This window comes from Phascolarctos cinereus, unplaced genomic scaffold (assembly GCF_003287225.1).
Source record: "Phascolarctos cinereus isolate Bilbo 61053 unplaced genomic scaffold, phaCin_HiC Scaffold_726;HRSCAF=1367, whole genome shotgun sequence".
Classification (NCBI taxonomy): Eukaryota; Metazoa; Chordata; class Mammalia; order Diprotodontia; family Phascolarctidae; genus Phascolarctos; species Phascolarctos cinereus.
In genome coordinates, this window is record NW_027556098.1 from 43,773,374 (window position 1) to 43,794,461 (window position 21,088).

General features: G+C 35.8%; 1 protein-coding gene across 6 annotated transcripts in view; it reads right to left on the reverse strand.

The window, feature by feature from the left end:
• PDE9A (phosphodiesterase 9A) overlaps window positions 1-21,088 on the reverse strand; it is a 166,278-nt gene that overhangs the window by 6,656 nt on the left and 138,534 nt on the right. For 4 of the 6 annotated variants that reach the window (XM_078146506.1, XM_078146504.1, XM_020973893.2 and 1 more), the window contains 6 exons: window positions 18,020-18,102; window positions 16,363-16,519; window positions 13,204-13,317; window positions 11,251-11,355; window positions 4,245-4,373; window positions 2,393-2,488 (listed from right to left, as the gene is read on the reverse strand). In XM_078146506.1, the coding sequence (XP_078002632.1) occupies window positions 2,393-2,488; window positions 4,245-4,373; window positions 11,251-11,355; window positions 13,204-13,317; window positions 16,363-16,519; window positions 18,020-18,102 (684 nt within the window). Of the gene's footprint in view, window positions 1-1,935; window positions 2,489-3,454; window positions 3,510-4,244; window positions 4,374-11,250; window positions 11,356-13,203; window positions 13,318-16,362; window positions 16,520-18,019; window positions 18,103-21,088 lie in introns of those variants that run through there. The other 2 variants (XM_078146505.1, XM_020973891.2) reach the window with 2 other exon arrangements.

Genomic DNA, 21,088 nt, shown 5'->3' on the forward strand with positions numbered 1-21,088 from the left:
CTTTACTTTTACATTTCAACAAAGACAGAATGTGCCAGGCAAATTGAGTAGGAACAGCACACCTAGAAAATTTAAGTAAGAGAGCACTTTTCAAGCATCCATAAATGTTTTGGGAGTGATCTTTAAAAGTACTGTGCTTTCGTCTCCACAAACAGGGAGGTGGAAGGGAAAAGCATTTTTTTCTTCCCTAGGACAAGGCCGCTAGGTGGCACAGTGGATAGAGCCCTGGGCCTGGAGTCAGGAAGACTTGAGTTAAAATATGGGTTCAGACACTTACTAAGCTGCGTGATCCTAGGTAAGTCATTTGCTCTCTGCTTCAGTTTCCTCATCTGTAAAATGGGGATAATAATAGCACTCCCTCCTAGGGTTGTTATGAGGATCAAAGGAGATATTTGCAAAGTGCTTAGCACATGAAAGGTGTTTAATAAATGCTAGTTCCCTTTTCCCCTTCTTAACCTTCACAATCCTTACTGGTGCAGAGCCAACTGAAAGACTTTTGTATGGTTTTGTCTTATTAATAACTCACAGGCAGAGCAGAGATAACCATGTAACTCGGGACAATTCATGAGTATTCAAGATTCAGGTTGACTAGACAGTCTGACATTCTCAGTGAAATTTGGACTGGACTAAAGATGGGACAAGTAAGACGTGGTCTAGAAAGGGGGACTGTGCCCCAAAACTCTGAAGGTGGGGTCTAGAAGAAGAGAGGGATCAGTCTCTTTTTGCTTTTAATTTCCACTTGAACCTCTATACCTTGCTAGAAAGTACTTCTAATTACAAATGAAGACAACATATCTTTCTTATATCTATCTTTATTTTCTTTTCTCTGCTTTGAGAATTTAAAAACCATATTAATTTTTTCCTTCTTGTTTCTAAGTAGAATTATCTACGTTATTACTTTATGCATTGAAAATAGCCATACTACATTTAAAGTTTTGATATTCTTGAATTATCAGTTTCATGTTCATTTTTTTCCCCTTTACAGCTTGAGTTTAAAGTTGAATTTGTTCCAACTGTGGATATTTTTGATTAAGGTTATTGGATATTGAATTTTCTTTTTGAAATTTTATTTTGCCTTTGCTAGATTTCCCTTCCAAATTTGGTACGCAATTTTCTTTTGAAGTACATGTTTATTTTTCTGTTATGTGATGCCTGTAGGAGGGTTTTGGGAAAAGAAAGAACCTATTAAGAAATTTCTTCTTTTAGTCAACAGAACCCTCCACTTTCCTGCTATTGTCAAAGAGGAGGACCAAGGGACCATTCAGGTTTAAGCAGAAAGGTTTTTCAGGGTTGAGCCATAATATGACTGAAACACTCAGGAAGTATGTCATCATCTCCTGAAATGAAGTACCAAGTCACATGCTGTAGGTGGTTGGCCAGGAGTAGGTTAGGAATATCTTTATATACCACGTATAGCTCATGTTGCATAGAAAAGCAAATAGTATCAAAAAGTTTTGCATCAGTATTTTTGCCTATTCATTTCTCCCACCTCTGTGGGCCTCATTTTCTTCATCTGCAAAATGAGGATAATAATAACACTCACCTCATAGGGTTATTGTGAGGATCAAATGAGCTAACATGTAAAATGTTTTGTAAACCTTAAAGTATATATTAATGCCAGTTATTATTATTATTAATAATAACAATTAATAATTTCTTCAATTGGGCTCACTCATGGAAACCTGAAACATTTCCCTCTTGGGTATGGGGAAAGTTTATTTACTTTCTTTGTTTTAAATATATGCTTTGTTTTTACCATAGTGTTTACCACAGGTGTTTGCTAGTCTGGGTTTATTTGGTGGATATACAGTTGGGAGGAAGTAATTGAGTGGGGAGCATCATTCGAGAAAGATAGATAAATCTAACACTGAGACATCTTGCCAAAGTGCTGTCTCTGTCTGGGGACATAGAGCTAAAAAAAAAAAAACAACAGAGAAAATTACAGATTCTTTATACAATTTCCCAAAGTAGAGAAGTATTTATCCTGAGAAACCATCTAAGCAATGAGTCAGTAGTACAGTAAGTAGGGGAAAATAGGAATGGTTGACTAATCCCACTCACCAGTGCTGTAACTATAATGCTTGACGTGATGCAGAACCAGTGAATACACTGAGTACCCACTGGATTTGTCATATGCACCATTTTTCTTTTGGGGAAAAAAAGGAACTGCAGGATGAATTTGGATTTGGAGGAGTCTCCTTTCTATACTTAGAGAGTTATCTATTAACATACTGCTTTTCAGGAAAATTGAAATGTGCTTTTATTTATTCTTATGTAGAATATATTGTCATTATTTTCAGCTAATATGATCATTTTAAAGGTTTTTCAATATATGATCGAGAAAGATTATCAGGTACTTATGTGTCATCAGCAAGGCATTATTATGCTTTACCTTTTTCTTGGCATCATCTATTTTTTTTAATTCCTCATAACGATTTTTAGATTCCCAAAGAGGCTGAAGCATCAATTCTTCAACCATAGGAAAAAGCTAGAAGAAATAAACACATATGTTTAAATATTTCATTACTCCTAAAACAATAAAAAGTAATCAAGAATAAATGTGCCCTACTCTTTTCACATGGGTGGATGTTCTATAAAAATATTCTAATTGTGCTGTTGACACAGATGGAGCTCATCTGACCATCACTTATGTGAAGCATGAATAGGACCTGTATGCTTTATTTGTGCAATTCGAGACAAGCACAGTGAAAATGACATTGGACTTGGAGTCAGAAGATCTGAATTGAAGTTTCCTGGAGAGAATTATACTACTTATTTCACACCTTCTCATGAAAATCATATGGTATAATAGATGCAAAATTATTAATAACTACAAAACAAATGTAAATTTAATGTAAATTTAGAGCTCAAAACCAAATTTAGGGAATAGTAAAACATCTGATGCCTGAGGCAACACTAATACATTGTTTTGTCTTATACCTTACAAGTTCAAAATGAAGGAGCATAAATCCCCAGCAATTTGTCTGATAAATATTTAGATGGAAGAACAGAAGAATTAGCAGGGATATAGGAGAGCTGTCACATAGTAATGAAGTTTTGACTTATTCTGTTTGAGCCCAGAGGGTAGAAGTTGCAAAGAGGCAAATCCTGGGGTTTTTAGTAAACTGAAAGTTCAATATAAATCAACAGTGTCATTTGACAGCAAAAAAAAATATTCTTTTTTAAAAAATATTTTTCCCAATTACATGTTTTAATGTGTTTTTTTTAATTTTAAATTCCAAATTCTCTCTCTCTGTCCCTGAGATAGCAATTTGTTTTAGTTTATACAGCAGCAAAAAATTTCTAATGGGTTTTCAGTCTGAAAAGTGACATAGAGTCCAGGGTAAGAGAGGTGGTAGTGAGACAGTTAGGTGGGACAGCTATTTAGTGCAAGGTAGAGTGCTGGGCCTGGAGTCAGAAAGATCTAAGTTTGAATCTAGCTTCAGACACTTACAAGCTTTGTGACCCTGGGCAAGTCATTTAACTGCTGTCTGCCTCAGGTTCGTCATCTGTAAAATGGAAACAATGATAGCATCTACTGTTACAGGGTTGTTGTGAGGAACAACATACAGGCAGGCATATGTAGGAGATATTTATAAAGCACTTTGCACAATGCCTGGCACATGGTAAGCACTATAATAAATGCTTATTCCTGTCCCCCTCCCCAATACCCTCTACTGGTCAGACCACATCTGGATCACATCTTAGGATAGACATTGATAAGCTTCTGGGTGAAGGTACAGATGGCCTTCAAGTTCATAGTGGGAGGATTAATTGAAGGAAGATTTAGGGTAGATATAAAAGGGTTGTCACCTGAATGAAGGGTTTTACTTTTTCTGTTTGGGTCCAGAAGGCAGAATGAGTAGCAATGGGAAGAAGTTACAAAGAAGCAAATTTAGGCTTGACATATACTTTTCTTTCTAATAATCAGAGCTATTTAAAAGTATATTGGGCCATTTCAGGAAGTAGTGGGTCTTCTCTAACCAGAGGCTTTAAAGCAAAGAATGGTTGACCACTTGCTAATACATCACAGGGGAATTATTTTTAAGGTGTGGGTTGTACTATATGGTCCCGGAGACCCTTACCAAACCTGAGATTTTGTGATTCTGAGTGAAAACCATTTGCCACAAACATCATTTTTGGGAGTAATTACATGTCACTGGGTAACACTGAGAATATGGTTGTCTTTCAGAAGACTTGGAGATTCTTTATATATAATACATAGTCCAATGTCAGTTATTTACCTTGGTAACTGTTTCAAACATTGGGATTAAAACAAACTTGATGAATCCAATTTGAGCTGTAGGTTTGGTCACTTTGTCTCGGTCCATGAAAGGTGCCACGGGAAGTCCTTCCGATTTTTCTCTGTCACTCTGAGTTAAATGCAAAAGACAGTGTTCTAAAGACTAGAATTTAAAACACCTCAAAGGACTGAGGTGCATTAATTGACGCAGTGCATTTGCTCATACTAGAGATAATAGGATGGAAACTTTTATTTCAAAGTAAAATTATAACATTTCCTTGTAATTATTTGTATTTAAGGTACATTTGTACAGATAGGAGAAATTATAGTAAATTATATAAAATGATAAAAATTATTTAAAAATTTATTGCATCAATTGACATGCCTGGTCCTTCTAGTGTTAAGATAGATATATCAATGGAATAGCAGTTCAGCTGATGCACAAAGCAGTTATAAATATAGAACTATTAAATTCTTTGGAAATTTGAAAGGATTGAAATCACTCTATTCATGTGCTCAATATTAAATAATTATTTATTAATATTCTGTTTTTGAAGCTGTCCTGATTAATATCAGGAGAGATCACAAATTCACATAGCCTTCTCACCTCTCCAACTTTACTCTGAGATCCACAATCAGTTTTCCCATTACTTCTAAAACAACATGTCTATGGTCCCTTCCCATGGCTTCATTCACTATCCCTGTGAATTTCTGAGACCAACATCCTTTTGGATACCACTTCCAAATACGTGTTTTCTTTCGCCGTTACAATGTCAACTCCTTGAGGGGAGGTATTTGAATACCTAGTGCTTAGCATGGTGTGTGGCACTTAGTAAGTGCTTAATAAAGGCTATTCATTTTTCTGTTCATTCATTCATTCTCCATATTTGAATGTATGAACCTTTAATTATTAAACTTATCGTTGTCCTAATTGGAATCAGAAGGCTGGGCTACATGAAAACTTGTGGTCATTTTCTACCTATTGGTGCTATATTTCCAGAACTGATTAAATTATCATTTTAATAGTATGTTGTGAATGTATAGCTTATCCTGTTGCCATTTTTTAAATCAGATGCTTCTCTTGGCTTAATTTTACATATCTTAAAAGTTTCTGATTTCCGAGATAATTATATTCTATTCCAAGGACTTGCAAAATGTTAGTATTTTTAATATAAAGGGCAACTATTCCATGAAAGAAACCAGAATATATTTTTAAGCCAAATACTTTTAATTTATATCCTATTTCATAGGATCAAAGATCAAGATCTGGCCATCAGAGAACCAATTATCTAGTCCAAGCCCCTCAATTTATTTACTTTCATGGTCAATTAGGATCATAGTTTGAGAGCTTCCTTATAGGTATAATTTTATATTGACTTGTGGGCTTTTACCCATGTCCTGATCAAGTGAACTCTTGATCATAGAATCCTATCATTCCATTTCTCCCTAGGTCTTACTGTATTAAACCTATTCTTCATTCTCACTCTGACCTATAATCTATTCACCCTTTATTACTTTACCAGGCCATCATTCTTTCTCTGGTTTCCTATTCGTCCCCTTCTAATTTTGACCCTTTATTTAACAACTTAAACTCTACCCTATTTTCTATTTTCAAAACCTTTGGGTTAAAACCCTATGTCATTCACATCTTGCCAATCTCCAACCTTGGACTGTCACCTCTGCCCACCTCATCTGCTGCAAATCTGCTGTTGAATGGAGCCAATGTCATGGAACTGTGCTGAATGAATCCACAACAAATTTGTGTTATTTAATCTCAACTGGGTCTTTACAAGCAAATCCTTTTATTCAACCCTAATTAATTTTTAATTTCACTTAACTGTTTCAAACCTTCTCTTCTCTCCTCGAGTCTCCCATAAAACTGTTCCTCACTCTCACTGCTGAGGACTTCATATCACATTTTACTGAGAAAATCAAGGCCATTCTCTATGATCTCCTTCTTTTCCCCTTCTTTACATCTTATTACTCCTTTACTCTCTGCTCTCTTTACTCTCTCCTATCTTACTCCAGCCTCTAATGAAGTGGCCTTTGTCCTATCCAGTCCCTCTACATATATTCTTGCTGTCATTCCCTCCCATCTTTTCTAATAGATTGTCCCTTCAATCTTCCCTTCTCTTCCTAATCATCAGTCTTCCCATCTACTAGTTCATTTTCTATTGCCTACAAGCACATCTCAGTCTCCTCCACTTTTTAAAAATTTAGTATTTTGTTTTCCCTAATTACATGTAAGAACAATTTCTATATTCTTTTTTAAAAATTGAGTTCTAAATTCTCTCCCACCTCATTGAGAAGGCAAGCAATTTGATATGTTAACATGTGTAGTCATGCAAAACATATTCCCATATTAGTCATGTTGTAAAAGAAAACATAGACCAAAATAAGAACCCAAGCAAAATAAAGAAAGTAAAAAAGATGCTTGGATGTGTATTCAGATTCCATCAGTTTTTTCTCTGGGGCTGGATAGCATTTTTCATCATAAGTCTTTTAGAATTGTCTTGGATCATTGTATTGTTGAGAATACCTGTCATTCACAGTTGATCATCTTATAATATTACTGTTACTCTGTACAATGTTCTCCTGTTTATACTCATTTCACTTTGCATCAGTTCATGTAAGTCTCCAGGTTTTTGTGAGAGCATCCAGCTCATCATTTCTTATGGCACAATAGTATTCTGTCATAATCATATGCCACAAATTGTTCAGCCATTACCCAATTGATGGGCATCCGCTTAATTTCTAAACCTTTGCCATCAGAAAAGAGCTGCTATAAATATTTGGGCATCTTTCCAAATTACTCTACATAATGGCTAAATCAGTTCACAACTCCACCAACAATGTATTACTGTCTCAATTTTCCCATATCCCCTCCAGCATTTGTCATTTTCTTTTCTGTCCTATAAGCCAACTAATAGGTGGGAGGGAGTATCTCAGAATTGTTTTAATTTGCATTTTTCCAATCAATAGTGATTTAGAGCATTTTTTTTCATGTGGCTATAGATAACTTTGATTACTTCATCTGAAAACTGCCTGTTCATATTTTTGATCATTTATCAGCTGGAGAATGGCTCTTATTTTTATAAATTTGACTCATTTCTCTATATATTTGAGAAATGAGGCCTTTATCAGATCTTGCTTCAAAAATTTTTTCAGTTATGATTGCTAACTGTATTTCCTTCCATCCTATTTCCTCCATTTGTTCTATTCTCTGTCCCTCCTCAAAAGTGTTTTGCTTCTGACTATTATCTCTCCCAATCTACCCTCCCTTCTATGAACACCCCCCTTCTCTTCTTACTTTCCTATAGAGTAAGATAGATTTCTGTACTCAGCTGACTGTGTATGTTTTTCTCTCTTTGAGCCAATTCCAGTGAAAGTAAGGTTCAAACATTCCCTACCATCTCCCCTATCTTCCCTTCGACTGTAAAAGCTCTTTTTTGCCTCTTGTATGTGAGATAATTTACCCCTTTCTCTTTCTCCCAGTATATTCCTCTTTCTCACTCCTTAATTTTATTTTTTTTAAGCTAGCCCATCATATTCATCTCATACCTATGTCCTCTGTCTATATAAAAACTCCTTCTAACTTTCCTAATAATGAGAAAGTTATTATGAGTTACAAGTATCATATTTCTATGTAGGTATGTAAACAGATTAACTTTATTAATTCCCCTGTGATTTCCCTTTCTTGTGCCCCTTTTTATGCTTTTCTTGAGTCTCCTCCATTCTTAAAAAACCTCAACTAGATCCACCTTTGCCTCAAACTACTGTCCTTTGTTTCTTCTCCCTTTCTTAGCTAAAGTCCTATAAAAGGCTATCTATACTTGTTACTTGTTCTCTTCCCACTTGTGTCTCCATGCTTTGTAATTGGATATTTGGCCTCATCATTTAACTGAAACTCCTCTATCCAGAGTTAGCTCTTAGTGCCCAAATCTAGTGGATTTTCTCAATCCTCATCCTTCTTGATCTATCTGTGTATCATTTAACACTGTTGAACACCCTCTTTTCCTGGACTCTCTCTTCCTGGTGTGTGTGTGTGTGTGTGTGTGTGTGTGTGTGTGTGTATGTGTGTGTGTGACACTACTTCCCTGGAGAGAACATTATACCTCTCCAACTCTTCTATTTTGCTGATTCATCATCCATGTCATTCAGTCAATAAACATTCATTAAGCATCTCCTATGTGCAGACAGCATGCTAAGAACTAAGGGTATGATGAAAAGCAAAAGGCAGTCTCTGCTCTCATGGAACTCACAGTCTAATCAGGGAGACAACCTGCAAATAACTGTCTACAAAAAACACTATATACAGGGTAAATTGGAGATAATTAATAGAGAGAAGGCCATAGAATTAGAATAAATAGAAAGCCATAGAATTAGCCACAGAATTTATGGAATGTAGGATTTTAGCTGGGATTGAAGGAAGCCAAGGAAGCCAGGAGGTGGAGATGAGGGAGACAATTGCAGTTACGGGCCAGTGAAAATGCCTAGAGTCAGGTGATGGAATGTCTTTGTTCAAGGAATTCTAAGGAGGCCATTGCCACTGGACCATAGGGTGCATGGTGAGAGAGAGGTGTAAGGTGTAAAAGATTGGAAAAGTAGTGGAGGGTCAGATTATGAAGGGGTTTGCATATCAAACAGAGGATTTTATTTGATATTGGAGGTGATAGGGAGCCACTGAATGAGGGGGGGGGTGACATGGTCAGACCTGTGTGTTAGGAAGATTAATTTGACAGCTTAGTGGAGGATGAACTGGAGTGAGGAGAGACTTGAGGCAGGGAAACCAAACAGCAGGGTATTGCAATAGTCCAGGCATGAAGTGATGAGGATCTATGTGTCAGAGGGAGTAGTGTCAGAGGGAGAAAAGGGGCATATGTGAGAGATGTTAAAAAGGCAAAATCAACAGGCCTTGGCAACAGATTGGATATGGAGGTGGTGGTGAAGGAGAGGAGTTGAGGCTGATATCTAGTTTGTGAGCCTGGGTGACTGAGAGGATGGTGGTACTCTGAATAAGAATAGGAGATTTAGGAAGAGGAGAGGGTAGTGGGGGAAAAGATAATGAGTTCAATTTTGGACCTGTTGAATTAAAGATAACTATGGGGAATCCAGTTTTAGATGTCCAATAGGTAGTTGGAGATGCAAAACTGGAGGTTAGAAGAGAAGTTGGCATCATTAACACAGAGAGTTGATTAGATCACTAAGCAAAATGCTATAAATGAAGAAGAGAAGAGGATCCAGGATAGAGTTTTGTTGGACACCCACAGTTAATGATGAAGAACCAGCAAAGGGGACTAAGAAACAGTGATTAGATAAGGAGAAGCAAGAGAGAGTAGTTATGATGATAGCACTTTTCCTGATATATCTGTTTTAGATCTTTGTTTCTTCTTTCTCTACATCTCCCATTGACCTCATCAGCTCCCATGGGTTCAATTATTATCTCTGTGCAGGTGGCTTTCAGATCTATGCAGCCAGTCCTATTCTCTCTACTGAGATGAGTTCCACATCAAATGGTCCAACATAAAAAAACCCCATATGATTTCATCAATGGAAATTACATTAAAATGGCATAGCCATCTGCTTTGCTGTTGCAACTTAAGGACCATTGGAGAAGGAAATGACAAACCACTCTAATATCTTTGCCAAGAAAACCCCAAATGGCGTCACAAAGAGTTGGACATGACTGAAATGACTGAACAACAAGGATCAGAGGAACTTTCCATTTCACTTTTTCAAACCTTCCATATGTATGTCTCCCCATTAGAACATGAATTCCTTGAGAGGAAGGACTGTTTTACTTTTCTATTTGTATCTCCAGAACTTAGCACAATCCTTTGCACACAGAAAGCACTTAATAAATTTTTTTTTTCATTCATTTCATTCATTCATTCAACAGGTCCAAAATGGAAATATCTTTGACCCAACCCATCCAATTCTCAAATTTTCTTATTACTGTTAAAAGCATCCTTCTAATTATCAAGTTTGCAACCTTGGTGTCACCCTTGAATTCTCACTTTCACTCAACCCACATGTCCAAGCAGTTGCCAAATCTTGTTATTTCTACCTCCATGACTTCTCTCTCATTCTTCATCTTCTCTCTGCTCACATAGCCACCATTGTAGTTGAGGTGTTTATAAATTTTCTTCTTGACCATTATAATTGCTTCTTAATGGGTTTACCTGCCTCAAGTCTCTTTCTACTCCAATTCTTCCTCCACAGAGCCAACAAGGTAATTTTCTTAAGACATGGTCCAGACCATATCATTCTTTTACTCAGTTGACTCCAGTGACTTTCTTTTCACCTCAGTCTTATAGAAGCCCTGGTTTCCTTCAAGGGATACCTGCAGATACTAGTGCATTCCCCTATTATTACCTGGTACTTACTTTGTACATCTATCTATCTATCTATCTATCTATATCTATCTATCTATCTATCTATCTATCTATCTATGTATCTATCTATGTATCTATGTATCTATGTATGTATGTATCTATGTATGTATCTATCTATCTATCTATCTATCTATCTATCTATCTATCTATCTATCTATCTATCTATCTATGTGTAATTTCTTCCTTAACTCCTTCAGGTCACTGACTATTTTGCTTTTGTTTTTATCTCCCCATTGCCTAGCACAGGGCTTGGTACCCAATAGGGGCTTCATGCTTTTTATACATTTTTGACTGATTTTCTTTTAATTTCCATGCAGTTTGTTTGACCAGTTAGATCAGATCTGTTACATCAGGACATTCAATGGTAGTAGATTGTGATCCAACTATATTAGCATTTGTGGGTTGTCATTGTCTTTGATTTCAAAAATTGTAGACAATTTCATTTCAAATATAGGCTAGTGACAATCTCCTCTAGCTTTATCAAATTTGCTTCTTTTCATCTGTGGAGGTACTTAATGTTTTATTCCATCTTGACACATATCTTCCAATACTGACCGTTGTTAAACATTATGAAATGGCATAACATGAAGTTTAACTTTGTAACATTCTTACCTGCATAAAGTATTCTTCTAATAAACAGTCAACCCAGGGTTCTGCTACTTCCATTGGCCGGACTTCATTGGATATATCACAACATTTTATCAGTATCATCTTTAACTGAAAGAAGATACTTTATTATCAAAGAGTTATGATAAATGTCCATAGACATATGGATTTACAAGTCTTTCTGACATTTCCAGGTAATTGGCATATATTCCCATAGACTTTTCCTTCATGACCCTGAGAGAGTCACTTAATCTCTCAATGATCTAGGCAACTCATTAAAGCCTCTAAATTTCATAGAAAGTACTGACCTGTATTGTTGTATAGAGTTTTCTTACCTGAGAGTTTCTTATACCAATGCTATGGCTTAGTGGAAATAACACTGCACTTAGAGTCAAGAGAGCCTTTGTTTTGATTCCTGACAGTTAGTTGTGTGCCTTTAGGTAAGACACAACCACTCATCCTTAGTTTCATCATTTATAAGTCCACTAAAATACTTCAATGAATCTAAAAATCTTATCAATGTGGGCTCTCCCTCTGTCAGTGTAGATCACAACCCATCAGTGGCTTCTTATCTTCTGTGATTCTCTTTAATATTCTTCCATATATCCTCCATAAAGAATCTACCCAACATGTTGAAGGTCATCTCTGGATATTTTTATTTCATAGGTACTAGTGGAAAACAGTCTGTCCAGTTGTTATTCCTTGCAAGAAACATAGCAAGGATCAGCACACCTTTTCTAAATCATCAGTTTCCTTTGAATATCCTTTACATTACTCCTCACAAATGGGTTATTATTAAATAAATACTGCAGTCTGTATCCACCATGGATTTCTCCATGTCTTTTATATCACCTGCAACTTAGATCCCTTGAAGATTGTGATAGTCCAGTAGCTTAGATTCCTTGGAGACCATGGAAGTTCAAGATTCACAATCAAATAGCATCACCAAATGAACATTTATGTTTAAAAGATTGCTTAGTTGTATTGAGTATCTGGTCACATTCTCAGAGCAAGCCTATTATTACATGTGCCTTTATAAGGCTACCCTGAGGGGTTTGACTCTCTTCTCCTATGCCTCATTTGATCTTCACAGTAATCCTATGACTAGATATATCCATCCATATTATGATCTCCATTTTATAGATTGGCAAGCTAAGGGTCAGAGAAATTAATTGACTTACACAAAATCATGCAGCTAATATTAATGGCAGAACCAGGACTTGAACTTAGTTATTTCTGATTCCTAGTCTCTTTGAACTATAGCACACAGCCCATTTCAAACCAAAAGGGTTAGGAACATAAATTAATCTTTTTCTGATGATACACTTGAAGATCTTGCAATGCTGGAGAGTGATCTTTTTCACTTTATCATGGATGTGCAAATTTGCCTGTTTTAAATAAAGTTCAATCTAATAAAATGCCAGATAGCAGAGTTCATTACATTCACAGGAATGCAGACCAAAATTAATTCATTTTTTCCATTTCTCTCATACAAAGCTGATCACATAATAGAGACTGAAGGATGCATTATATTTCAAGGCTATTCAGTAATGGGAAGACTTCAATGTCCTCAAAATCAACTTGGACTTTGTAAGTCAGCATTATTTGCTAGAAGTAAAATAATCTTTCAAAAACAAGTTTCACAATATCGTCCTCTTGGTAGTTTTCTTGGGAGGCAGGTGTATCATCATCCATTAAAACCAGGACACTTGAATTATTTGGGTAATTCTTCAGTCCTCAGTGTATACTTGCTATGGATTCTGCCATATTTGGGCACAAATGGCCTTTCATAGAATTGCCAATGAGCAAAATTCTGATAGCTACTAAAGACTTACAAGCTTACAAGGTGAGCTATGACTTTGGAAGAATATGAATTCTACATGGAAGTATGATAATATAAACAAAAGACCTTGTTGGATTCTGGTCACTGGAAGAATGAAGTATTAGAAGCCTACTTACATAAATCATATGTTCCGCATTTGTGTAATCAAAATTTTCCATTTTCTCCTTAAAAGAATCCAAAATTTCTGCATGTCTTGCCATGTCAGTGGCCAGGATTAATGTAATTATCTCCTAAATAATTGAAATGACAATGCATGAATAAAATAGTCTCTCTCTCTCTCTCTATCTATCACACATATATGCCCATTACATTTTCTCTGGGATTATATTGTTTCCTAGATGTAAACTGGAATGCTTTTTTGAGCTAGACAATGTGAATTCATCAGAATGGTATACTCCCTATTTAAAAATTCCCTCCAGTAATGCAGATTGGAAACTCTTATATAATTTATAGAGTTGACTGGGCACTGAACACTTAAAAGATTTATTCTTGGTCACACAGCTAGCCAGAAGATGGACTAGAACCAAGATAGTATTTTTAAAAATTTGTTTATTTATTTTTCATTTTCAACATCACTTCCATAAGATTTTGAGTTCCAAATTTTCTCCTTCTCCTTCCTCTCCCTACTCCCCAAGACAGCATGAAATCTCATATAAGCTTTACGTATGCATTCATGTTAAACATATTCCTACATTAGTCATATTGTAAGAAAGAATTAGAACCAATGGGAGAAACCACAAGAAAGAAGAAAGAGAAAGAAAGAAAGAAAGAAAGAAAGAAAGAAAGAAAGAAGAAAGAAAGAAAGAAAGAAAGAAAGAAAGAAAGAAAGACAATAGTGTGCTTCAATCTGCATTCAGACTCCATAGAGCTGGATATGGATAGCATTTTCAATCATGGATCTTTTGGAGTTGTCTTATATTCTTGCATTGCTGAGAATAGTTACGTCTATCAAAGTTAGTCATTGCACAATGTTGCTGTTACTGTGTACAATGTTCTCCTGGTTCTGCTCTCTTCACTTATTTGTGAAAGCCATGATGAAAAAAAAAAAGAGCCTAGACACCACTTTTCAAGAAATGATCAAGGAAAACTGCCCTGATATTCTAGAACCAAGGGTAAAATAGAAATTTAAAAAATCCGCTAATCACCTGCTGAAAGAGATCCCGAAATGAAAACTCTCAGCAATAGTATAGCCAAATACCAGAGCTCCCAGGTCAAGGAGAAAATATTGGAAGTAGCCAGAAAGAAACATTTCATATATTAGAGCCACAGTCAGGATAATACAAGATTAAGCAGTTTCTACATTAAAGAATTGGAGGACTTAGAATATGATATTCTGGATGGCAAAGGACCCAGGATCACAACCAAGAATCACCTACCCAGCAAAACTGAGTATAATCCTTCAGGGGGGAAAATGGGTGTTCACAGAAATAGAGGACTTTCAAGCATTCCTGATGAAAAGACCAGAGCTGAATAGAAAATTTGACTTTCAAATACAAGACTCTAGAGAAGCATAAAAATGTAAACAGGAAAGAGAAATCATAAGGGATTCAATAAAGTTAAAATGTTTACATTCTTATGTGGGAAAATGATATTTGTAACTCCTAATAACTTTGTCATTATTAGGGAAGTTAGAAGGAGTATACATAGAAGGCACAGGTGTTAGTTGAATATGATAGGACTATTATCTTAAAAAACCAAAACAAAATTAAGGGATGAGGAAGAGGAATGTACTGGGAGAAGGGGAAAGGGAGAGGTAGAATGGGGCAAATTATCTCACATAAAAGAGGCTAGAAAGAGCTGTCACAGTGGAGAGAAATACAGGAGAGGTAGCAGAGAGTATCTGAACCTTACTCTCATTGGAATTGGCTCAAAGAGGGAATAACATACACACTCAGTTGGGCATAAAAATCTATCTTATCCTACAGGAAAGTAGGAGGTGGAAGGGATAAGAGAAGGGGGAGGAGATTGGGGGAGGTAAAAGCCAGAAGCAAAATACTTTTGAGAATGGACAGGGTGAAAGAGAAGATAGTAGGATAAATGGGGGGAAATAGGATGAGGGGAGTACATAATAATCATTAAAAATTTATGATTTCTCTGATAAAGACCTTGTTTCTCAAATATATAGAGAACTGAGTCAAATATATAGAAATAATAGCCATTCCTCAGTTGTAAATGATCAAAGGATATGAATAGGCAGTTTTCAGACAAAGTAATCAAAGCTATCTACTGTTATATGAAAAAATGCTGTAAATCACTATTGATTAGAGAAATGCAAATTAAAACAACTCTGAGCTATACCCTACTCCTATCAGCTTGGCTAATATAATAGAAAAGGAAAATGACAGATGTTTCAGGGAAATGGGAAAATGGGAAGATTGAGACACTAATGCACTGTTAGTGAAATTGTATATTGACTCAACCATCTGAGGAGCAATTTGGAACTATGCCCAAAGGACTACAAAACCATGCATACCCTTTGACCAAGCAATACTACTCATAGGTCTATATCCCAAAGAGATAAAAAACAAAAAGGAAAAGGACCTCTATGTACAAAAATGTTTTTGTGGTGGCAAAGAATTGGAAATTGAAGGAATGCTCATCAATTGGGGAATAACTGAACAAACTGTGATATGTGATTGTGATGGAATATTATTGTGCTGTAAGCATGATGCCCTCAGAAAAACCTGGACAGCCTTACATGAACTGATACAAAGTGAATTGAGCAGAACTAGGAGAACATTGCATACAGTAACAGCAATATTGTATGATGATAAACTATGAATGACAACTATTATCACCAACACAGTGTTCCAAGACAATTCTAATGGACTTATGACAAAAAATGCTATCCATCTTGTGACAAAGAACTGATGGCATCTGAATGTAGATCAAAGCATACTTTCTCTTTACTTTCTTTATTTTTCTTAGGTTTTTTTTTGGTTGTTTTCTTTTACAACATGACTAACATGGAAATATGTTTTGCATGACTACACATGTATAACCTATATCAAATTGCTTGTCTTCTCAATGAGAATGGGAGGCAACTGGGAGTTGGGGGAGAGAATTTGAACTCAAAAATTAAAAAAAACCTCTAATATTAAAAATTGATTTTACATATAATTGGAGGAAAACAAAATATTAAATTACATTTGAAAAAGAAACAATAATAAAGTTTTGAAAATTAACCAAAAAAAAAGTAGGAGAAAATGTAATGGAAAAGTGTCCCTTGCTCCCACAGCCTAGATACTGTAGCTATTGGGTCCCCATTTACAAACCTGCCTTATCTTTTTGAAATCTTCTGTTGTTATATTGGAGAAAATATTGCATTCAGGCTGGGAAATGATCTGGAAAGCCACTGCACAGTGATGGTTCTCCAGAGGTGAAATGTCATTGTAACGTATTGCAAGTTCTGTGCGTGCATTAATCTGGTAACTGGTATCAAGCAGAGAGAGAGAAATCTAAGTACCACATACAGTTTACACAAATGTGTCCTACACAGCAGTGTGTTATATATCTTGTGATAACAAAAATCTACTGCTGGCTTAATAATATTATGTATACATATTATTTAATCTTATTTTACCCATAAAACAATATAAGTAAGTAGTTTCCCTATTTTACTATTCCCATTTTAGAAATGAGGATATTAGGACTCAGAGAAGGTCAAGAGTGTTGCCTGGGAGAGATATAACTCAATCCCAGGCCTCTATTTCCTAAATCAATTGTATTTTGTACTACATTTGACATACAAGGTGAGAATTTCAACATATAAAACACTTAAGCCTTGTAATTACTTTCTTTGGAGTAGAATTTTCTGCACATTCAATTAAATTTCATTTAGCAAACTTTTTTTTAGCACCTACTACATGCAAAGCACTGTACTAGGCAATGAGAATATAAAGATGAAAACTATATAGTTTCGCTTGAAGAGCTTAAAATCTAATAGGGGAAAAAATAGGAGAGAAATTGTATGTGTCAAATATGACCAAAAAGTAAAGAAGCCTATGGTTATGAATGGTTTCTGGAACCAATCTCATTACTTTATGCCTTATTATATATTTATAAACTTGCTCTAGTTTTTACAATATTTCTACGTCTCCCATCTTCCACACGTACAAATATATGCATGAGATATATAAATTTATAGATAGGAATTGGTCATAGATTTTTGATACTGAGTTTTGAGAAAAATATATTCCATTCCAAGGTCTTATAAAAATACTAATATTTTCAACATATTAAAAAAGCAATTATTTAATAAATAAAACCAGAATACACTTTCAAGTCAATTTTTAATTTTTTTCCCCCATTTCATAGGATCATATACCTTAAAGGGACTTTAAAAGTTATTTAGCATAATGCCCTCAATTTCTTTATTTGCATGAAAAATTAAATTAAAAATAGAACTCAGAGGCATGAGAGGAAATAGAGAAAATTAGTGATTTACTTAAATTCACACAGGTTATCAGAGGTGGAAATTTGAACCTAGGTCCTCTGAGTTTAAAAACAGTGATGTTTTCATTGTGTCATACTGCTTCATATTCATATTTGAGCTGATGTTGCTGAGTATGAATGTGCAAAGAAAAGATAGAAATTTTGATATAAACATTGGACAAAATGAAAAGGCTAGAAGGGAGCATCCTCATAAATGAAATCATGACATCACCAAAATACCTTTACTTCCTCTTAGAGAAAATACAGCTTCTATTTTTTCAAACCTCCCAATCTGGAAATGAGAAGATGCTTTGGAAGAGACATGAGCTCTCTCATTAAAAGTCTATGTTAAGTTAAAAAAAAAGAGAAAGTCTTATTTTGCAGCTACAACTTTAAATTGTTATGAATATCAGATGCTTGTTTAATACAATGAATCACTTCTGTTTTGCTTGCCAGTTTATCCTTTAAAATAAAGATAGCAAAAAATTGTGAACATACGTATTATTGTATCCTGGGTGATCCAGATCATGACAGATAGCTGCAGTCATTAGAACTAAGATATCCATTTGAGAAAACTTTTCCTGCAGTAGAAAAAAGTGCAATAGCAATATAGTGATTCAGTCTTTTACACTCACTTTACAGAAGAAAATCATCATTGATATTTGATGGCAGTGAATGATCAGTCCTACCTACCTGGAACATGTTCCTTTCTTACCTTGATTATTTTAGAATTCCTAACTTCTCTCAATGCATACTTAAGAGGTACTGTCTCTTGCATAAGGTCTTTCTTGCTGCTTCCCCTGCCTCCATAGTTATCAGGATGACTTGTCTCTTGAAACTGCTTTGCTTACTCTTTGTATTTATTCATATATCACACTTGTTTCACTAAGCTCTCTCACTGAGACTATACATAGTGTTATTGAATCTTTAAGAGACAAATGGAATGCTACAGAAAAGGCAGTTTTGTGCTGGCAGTTGGGAGTAATCTTACTGTATTGTTTTGATGTACTTTATCCCATGGAGTCAGAGAGAGTGTGTGTTTTAACTTTGATATAGAATATATTACATAAACTGTGGAGAAAATGGAAAGAAGGTGAGGTAAAACTTATTTCTTGGGAAAACTGTCTTAACTGATATATATGAAGAAAAGTCTATGAAGAACTGGCAGTTTACAGTGTATTCTGAAAGACTCTTTTATGTGTTGGCTGAAAAAAGGACAAAGAAAAAGGACTGTCATAACTAACCTCTTTCCTTAGAGAATGAATTAAACTCTTAGTGTGAGGAATAGTATGAAGGGCAATTTTGAGAGACATTGATCAATATGTAAACTGAATTGTCAAACTGTGTTTCTAGAAGTGAGGTCCAGAGTAACTACAGTAAGTGTTGATGTGACTCTGGCTGTGATTTTTCCCATCCACCAAATGTTGTTTTTTATTCATGTTAATTTAATCATAGGTGATGAAGGGATTAATATATGTGTATATATTGGAAAGGATGAGTAACTACTATTAGAAAAAGAGATTTCTTTAGTTATGTAATAAATAATATCTATGAACTGGAATTGAGGCTAGAGGTAACATTCATTAATGAGAAAGTGGTTGCAATTTTATTAATTAATAAAGTTCCAAACATTCCCCTAGATCACTCCAGAATTCAGGATGATAATATTGAAAATAGGAATAAGTCAAGTAGCAGGTTGAGAAGTGACCCCAGACCTTCTATAATTTTGATTATGTATACATATTGCATGCCCTCAGTACACATCTCCTTAGTTGATTCCCTATTGTACTCACAAGAACTGTTTCAACCCTTCCCATGTCTCTTCAAGCTTCCTAAGCCTCTACCTCCTACAACACTCTCTGCTGGGGACTTTGCCTCATAGTTTACCAAAATAATTGAAGCCACTGACTGTGGTTGACTCTGACAAGGAGAAGAATCACCTTTTCATCTGAAACTGGAAAAAAAGAAGAGATAGTAGGGGTGGGAGGAAGATATTTGAGTGATATGAAATGAGCAGTGTAAGAAAAGGGGGAATTTCTAATGACATCAATGTGTGTGTGTGTGTGTGTGTGTGTGTGTGTGAAGGTCTTCAGTTGAAGTCTGTTTCATTTTTGTGTTTGGGTCAAGGAAGGCAGATTTGATGTAGTTGATATAGTCATGGGATACAATCACATATGATGAAGTATTGATATAGTAACAAGACTCTGACACCTGTTAATCTATTTATGAAGTATTGATACTTATTTCTGAGTCAGAAAGGGCAATATGGGGACAAAGGTCAACCTATAAGAAATCTGCCTTTGGACTTACGAGAGAAGTAGGCCTAAACAATGAGAGGTGAGCCCAAAGAAAATACGAGTAGAGAGCTTTGATACCTGGAAGTACCACAGGAGGGAGTAACTTTGGCCATTTGTGTTTGCTCTATTTGTGCCTCCTATCATTATACAAGTTTATATCTGCTCTTTCCATGGATGCTGTATGTATTTTCAGGAGAATGTGCACCAGGGATACGGTGGGGCTGCAGGAGTGGGGGGTCGGGGTGAAGGTGGAGTGGGGATGTTTTGTAAGTATTGTTTTTACTATACCACGTTAGTAAATATTTTTCCTAACAGCTAATTTTATCTATTAGTTGATGCTTAATGGAAAGTAATACTGATAAGAATAATATTTAAATAATTCTTGCAATGTGCCAAGTACTTTACAATTATTATTTCATTTGATCCTCAGAACAACCCTGAGAGGTAGGTGCTGTTATTATCTTCATTTTACAGATAAGGAAACTGAGGCAATTAGAGGTGAAGTGACTTGCCTGGGGTCACATATCTAGTAAGTGTCTGAGGACAGATTTGAGCTCGAGTCTTCCGGACTCCAGGCCTGGTGCTCTATCTATACTACCTAGCTGCAATACTTGGTGTACTTCCCAATTTACCCTCGTCTTGTGAACCTCACGATATCTTCAGACCCTTTTTGAAATTAGTAAAGAGAGGCTGAGACAAACTTCCCTTCACTAGGTTTGCAGGTAGTGACAAACCACTGCCTGCCTGTTGGCTAGGCTTACAGAGATTGCAGACTGGGACAAACTACTCTTGCACTAGGCCTTTGGACCAGCCAGAGGGCACAACTCATCTAGGTCCTGCTGTCAAGGAGACAGCCAAAAAGGACCACAAAATCATCAGGCTTGCCCAAATTCACAGCAGCATGGCATGTTGGACAGTTTGTGACATAAAACTTTGACCTTGAACCTTTCTAATCACCTGCCTACATCCAGAGGATTTCATTGTTACTCAGTCTCTACACTCATTCCTTATTGATTAGCACACTCTCTTCCACTCCTACTTTCCCCATCTCAGTGATGTCAAACCCCTGTCTTCTTTGTTCAGAAGGATGTGAATAGTAAAGAAAGAGTTAGATGGTGGAAATAATTCAGGGTTAGGGTTTAGCAAGGCATTGTTTGGGATAGGACAATGGAACAAAGGATTTAAGAGTAGAGGATTGTGTAGGGTTGGGCTAATTCACCAAAGAGTTAAGATTGGGAAAATGGAAGGAATGACAAAGGAAGAATTTTAA